Raw genomic sequence first — 6,323 nt, forward strand, 5'->3', positions numbered from 1 at the left:
GTGGTCACCAAGAGACATCTGTGCCAGGCCTAAAGGTTACCGCAGTATCGAGGTCAGATTGCAGGACGATTCTTCTGCACAGACAGCAATGACTTCCATAACGTCCAAGGAAACCTTACGGGGTCCTTCCAAAGCTGCATAGTTTCCCTAACGACATTTCTTGTTTTTATTCATTCTTGCAGAACCTGTTCATCCCTTCAATCCTTTCAGTCGTTTTGCTTTTGCAGTATTTTCTTGACGTTTTTGTTTCTCTTTTTTTCCTTCTGCAGAGCTTCAATCATCCTGGCCAATTTCCAGGACAAGAGGGCCCTTGCTAGGAACGGCGGAGTAAGGGCCAAAATAACCGTCGTAAGGAAACCGTACGGGTCCTTTGCAGCCCATTCCACCACGTATTCCGCTCACGCCTTTACGTCAAACATCTCTGTAGCAGTCCTAGGAAAAGATAGGCTCGAGCCATGATCTCTAACTGTCCCAGGAGCCATCAACTGCAGATGGCCCCTGGCTGTCAGTTGTCTTCGGTTTTAAGGCATGCTCTTGAGAAGTTTAAATTCCCTTCTTCCCCCGACAGCGCTGCGGTGCAGAAGCCGCGTTAGCCCCTGGCCCTCGGTCCCTGGGGGCTCAGCGCCAGCCACCGCATGCAGAGTGGGCCCCCCAGGACGGGGGCCCCGACGTCGCGACCCCCACTCCCCACCTCTTCTATTATTAAACCTCTGCGGCTTCATTCTCTGTCCTTATTCTTACCTGACGACCCTATTTTCAACTACATCGGACTTACAACGCTCCTTCCACCACTTGCTGCTTCTGTGTCCTTCTCACGCTGGGGATGCTTGCTGTGCTCTAAACTTAAGCTCTCCGTGCAATGCTAGAGTATTACTTTCTAGCTTTCTCAAGAACTTCTGCCCCATCCGATGCTCCATCATTAATTTCCTCTTTTTTACAGGATCATCATTCCCAACCCTCATGACAACAATATTAATTTTTCCTATTTTCACTTGCTTGTTCTCCATGACCAGTGAGTTGCTGAAACTCTAGTTTGCCCAACTGAAGGGCGGGTACTGGTGGGCACCCACCCAGCAGCAGACCAGCCATGGCATGGGCAGTGGCCAAGACAGATGGGGCAGGTCAAAGGGCAGAGCTGCCAGAATCCTGCACTGCAGTGAAGTGAGGCTTCATGAATCTCCGGGGCTCAGAGCCCATGTGGCCTGCTGCAGTGGCCTATGCACACGACCTTGTCCTTACACCTAGGTGGAAGATGCCGACAAACATGGTGAGCTCTCTTCCACAGCGGTTTTCTCAGGACATCTTTCTCCACCACTTGCAAAACCCCAGTTATGCGGACAACACAGAACAGTTCAAGCCAAGGGGGTTTTCCTCCTTAAAACAGCAGATACTTCAGTGCCTTCTGACCACGGAGCCTGCAGCCAGCCACCTCTCCCTTTCCCTCCCATCACTGCTCCCAGAGAATCACCCCATGCACCTCTTTTCTTCCAAGGACATGGGGTCATGTTGGAATTTTTCAGACCGCACATCAAAGCACACATCTACAGCCTCTTGTCTGTGATTTTGCCAAAAGTGGACATTGGTCCCAGTCACAGCATCTGTGAAGAGTCTGTGCTCTTCTGAAAGGCACAGCTTGGCCCACGTACTTATCTGTCACGGCCTGCATGAACTCGTCCAGCAAGTCGTCATACTCCTTCCCGCGCACACGCTGGTGTTTCAGGCCAATATACAGCGGGTCTCTGAGCAGCTCCTGGAACAGATAGCATTCACTTACCAGCCTGCTCCCACTGTTTCAGAAAACAGGTATCTAGGCCTAGTGGGGTGAACCAGGGGATCAGAGAGGAAGAGGAGGAGGAGGCTGGTGGGTCCCCCACCCTCAGAAGGGTCATCCGTTGCTGGCAAAGCCCAAAGGATGAGCTCTTGTGTGGTTCTCACTTTAAGAGTGAATGGAGCTTTGACCCAGGTAATCCTCTCTCACACCTTGTCTTTCAACTCTGGCTGCAGGCTTTGAGTTTATTTCAGGAGCCCTCAACAGAGGCACTACTGATGGCTTGGCTTGGGTGCAAGAGCTGACCTGCACGCTAGGATACTTTGCAGCATACCTAGCTTCTAGCTGCTAGAGTTCAGCAGCACCCGTGGCAGTGAAAACTGCCTTCAGACACTGCCAAAGTTTTTGTGGGCAAAACTGATCCTGGTTAAGAATCACTGTAAACTGAGTCCAGGCAGCATCTAGATCGAGATGGGCCTTACCCAAGACCCTTGGTGTGGACTCCAAGGATTGTTCATGTTTTCATTCATTAACTCAACATAATCTTATCTACCACATGTCTCACACTATGTAGGTCCTGGGCGATACAAAGACATCACAATACTATTAGAAATTTCTGTTTAAGAAAGATGTTGTCTCACTCCCTGGCCTGTGGCGGGTAACCCTCTACCCTGCCTCTCACAGATCTTTCCATCATAGCAGTCATAGGTTGTGTCAATGACTTTGCTCACTAGATTTCCTACCTCACTATTTCCCCATAGATTCCCCAAGGATTCACTCAGGCTTGCTTCTTTCTTTCTTTCTTTCTTTCTTTCTTTCTTTCTTTCTTTCTTTCTTTCTTTCCTTTCTTTCTTTCTTTCTTTCTTTCTTTCTTTCTTTCTTTCTTTCTTTCTTTCTTTCTTCCTTCCTTCCTTCCTTCCTTCCTTCCTTCCTTCCTTGCCTTCCTGCCTTCCTGCCTTCCTTCTTTTTGCTTTCTTTCTCTCTCTCCCTTCGTTCCTTCCTTCCTTCCTTTCATTCCTTCCTTCTTACTTTCTTTCTCTATGTTCATAGAAGCGCTATGTGTAAGAGCCTCTCCCAATTGGGAAAAACTTAACATGACTTTAACAAATACATAGTTAAATAAACTGGTTCACCCATCCTAAGAGTTAATATATAATATGGAATGCTACTGAACAACTGTAAAAAGAAACAAACTATTAACCCATGTTAAAGCTAGATACATCTTAAGAGAATTGTTATGTGTGAAAGACTCCCCAAAGCTACACACTGCATGGTTCCATCTACAGTATATGGCATTCTTGAGATGATAAAATTATAGAGACAGAGAACAGGTCAGTAAACACAGGAGTAGAGAGAAAAGGCAGGATGTAGAGGTGGTTATAAAAGGGGAGCATGAAATACACCTGTCGTGAAATTGCTCCATATCTTGACCGCTGTGAGGTACAGGAATCTACACACATCATAAATTGCAGGAAGGGAAACACACACCCTGAATAAGGCCTGTGGATTGTATCAAGGCCAATTTCCTGGCGGTGGTATCACACAAAGTTCTGTAAGAAGCTACTGCTGGGTCACCCCAGGGAAGGCTAAGTAGGATCTCTCCATATTATTTCTGACAACTCTATGCAAATCCACATTATTTGAAAATAAAAAATGAAAAACAGATTCACTGTGTTAAAATATTTGCAATTCATAAATTAAAGAGATGGCACATTTATTAATCATTTGCTACAGGGAGACCCAGTCAGGCATTCGCTGGTGCAGGAGCAGGGTGAGTGCCCTCAGGGTGCTCACTGTCTACTGCAGGCTGCGTGAAGCTAAGGGTAACTCTACTGCAGGGCAGGCTCCTGCTGCTCGGAATATGTGTGGTGTGGCGCATGGAGGCACAGAAGGAGTGAAGTGATTGCCCTTGGGCCGTGGGTGGGGATTGTGTCATGGAGAAAATGTTCGGGCGGCTGGAAGGGGTGTCCGCCTTGGCTTGCCTGGGCCATCGTGTCTTGGGCCACACATAAATTATACAGTACAGTTAATATACAAGTAGCAAAGCTTCCCTTATTTTATAGATGCTTTTTGTTATAACATAAAAAGGACCACATAAACATAAAGCTAGTGGAATATTGGTCTTGTGGAACCGAGGCATAAATCTCTTGTTTGATGGAAGTAGTTACAGTGCTTAGTGTGTTCGTAAGGTACTCATTGGAATCTTTTGATCTAATTGTGTTCTTTGTGTGATTCATTCTGAAAAACAGTTGTTCAGGAATATGTTCTTACAAGAAAGTGAGACACAAATGATACATGTTTGTGAAATATGGGCTATTTTTCTTCAGGAAGATACCAGTGGGAACGGCTGGTTGTGATGACTGAGTGAAATTATACGAAAGAGCTTTGTGAATTATAACACAGGCCATATGACAATGGCAGCAGATATAACGCTCCTAGGACTTCCTATGTACCACATGTTGTCCTGAGGGCTTTAATGAACTCCCAGGGATGCTGGCCATGGAATGATTCAATTCAACTCAGAATTGTTCTAAGAGAACCTGCAGAAGGGAGGATCATTGGAGGACAGTGGCAGCTGTCATGTGCTCTACAGGCTGCTTTACAGCTGGGCAGGAGGGGGGCCTCGGGCAGGCCATTGCTGCCCAACTGATACTCAAGGCAGTCTTTGCTTGGGATGTCCCTCTAGCTTGAATGAGACTGCCGGGCTGCCCTGCAGGCATGGCTCTTCTTAGTCATTTCTTGGTCCTCTTTTCGCCTTTCACAGCAGTCTGACTGGCTTCGTAGTCTGAAGGCCTTGAACACTCCCAGATACTCCTGGGACCTCCCCCTTTTTCTTCATGGTCTTTCTCCCATGAATCTCTCACATCTGTTTCTTGCAGAACCTGAGAGGTAAGGTCTCATTATTTCCCCTTATGTTGCAAAGGAAGCAACAAGTTTTCGAGAGAACATGCAACCTGCCCAAGGCCCTGGGCTAGTAAAGACAAGAGGCAGGATTCAAACTCACAGTCTGCGGTTTTAACACTCAGCCAGGCTACTTTATGGGGTGTTTTGTACATCAACAAAGACAGACTTAGAATTTTTTAAGCCACTGTTAAGACATACTGCTCAGATATCAGGTAGGAGGTGGAGGGAAAAGGTGCAGGGACCAGAAAAGTAGGAAGCATCAGCCTTTCCAACCTCGTGCCCCTGTCCTGGGTTTTGTAATTTGTCTGAAGTAGACTTAGCACTTTAAGATATCACAGGTCTAGAAAGGATGTGGGTTCTAATTACCTCCCTCACACTCTTCATCTAGATTGACCTGGAAACTATGTTTCTTTGGTAGTTCTTCCTTGGTAGGTGTGTGAGGGGTGTGTGTGTGTGTGTGTGTGTGTGTGTGTGTGTGTGTGTTGGGGAAATGAAGGATGAAGCTGAGACAAATCTGATGTGTTCCTTTCTATGTGCCACCAAGAAATGATTATGCAAAATCCACTCAGAGGTAGCAGCCATTCAGGTAAGGCAGAGATAGACAAGGGTGGATTAGCTGGATGGACAGCTGGGCAGTCCTTAGAATGAGGGGTGTCTAAAAAAATCTTATGATTTGTGTCTGGATGTCACCCCAAAGCCTCATGCAGTCACTGGGTTGGGCTTTTCGAAGACAGCTTGTTGATCTGGACTTCTGTTTTTCATGCCCGCAGCTCAGGAAACAGACCTATGAGCCCAAACTCAGGCCTGGTGAGTGTGTGGGAGAGCTCCCACAATCTGGTGCACTGATTGGACCTCCCAGATCCAGCCCAGGCCTGGCATACAGGCCTACGTTGAAACTCTGCAGCTGAATCCCATGCAGAGAGTCTAGGGGCCAGAACCACACAGCTAATCCATAAGCAGAACATCTTGCCAGAGGGGTACAAACAGGTTCACTTCCAAGGGCTGCAGCAGGAAGGAGCTGAACACAGCAGCCAGACCCACGCCAGGCACAACTGGATGAATTCAAACTTCGTAGATCTGCACCTGAATTTCAGTAGGCGCTAAGGTTATAACTGCACCAAAGCCCTATACCAAAGATCAGAGGACAGTGCTATACAAAATAACAAAGAGAAGGAGCAAAACGCAATCTCAGGCCCTGAGCCCACCCAGAACAAGTGCAAGGACACTAGCACAGAAGAAATTGGGAATCACACAGCTGAAATGCCTGAAACAACAGCCTATAAAGAAAAGAAACAACTGCAGAAAGGTACAGTGGAACTCAGATCAGAAACACTCTCTGTAGTAAAAGAATTAATAACTGCTTATCAAGAAGACACTGATAAAATAATAGAGGAGATTAGAAAAATGATGGATTCCTTGAATGAGCAATACAGGAAGAAATAGATCATATGATACAGAGCCAAAGAGATATAGAGTAACTTAAAATCTCAATCACAAGCTTGCAAAACCATTTGAGTGAAAGTGAAGACAGAGTTTCAGATCTTGAAGACGCTGGTGCAGCTAGTGAAAAGATAAGAAAAGATCTCTTAAAAACAACTAGGATGCAGAAAAAAATAATTCACCACTTGCAAGACGATGCAAAGATGAACAA

General features: G+C 46.3%; 1 protein-coding gene and 1 pseudogene across 2 annotated transcripts in view; both read right to left on the reverse strand.

The window, feature by feature from the left end:
* Me3 (malic enzyme 3) overlaps positions 1–6,323 on the reverse strand; it is a 167,545-nt gene that overhangs the window by 55,336 nt on the left and 105,886 nt on the right. For both annotated transcript variants that reach the window (XM_004632571.3, XM_023716686.1), the window contains exon 6: positions 1,647–1,750. In XM_004632571.3, coding sequence (XP_004632628.1) covers positions 1,647–1,750 — 104 coding nt within the window. The remainder of the gene's footprint in view (positions 1–1,646; positions 1,751–6,323) is intronic.
* Positions 190–419, reverse strand: LOC105742381 (annotated as a pseudogene).

Source organism: Octodon degus, unplaced genomic scaffold (assembly GCF_000260255.1).
Source record: "Octodon degus isolate 3935 unplaced genomic scaffold, OctDeg1.0 scaffold00049, whole genome shotgun sequence".
NCBI lineage: Eukaryota > Metazoa > Chordata > Mammalia > Rodentia > Octodontidae > Octodon > Octodon degus.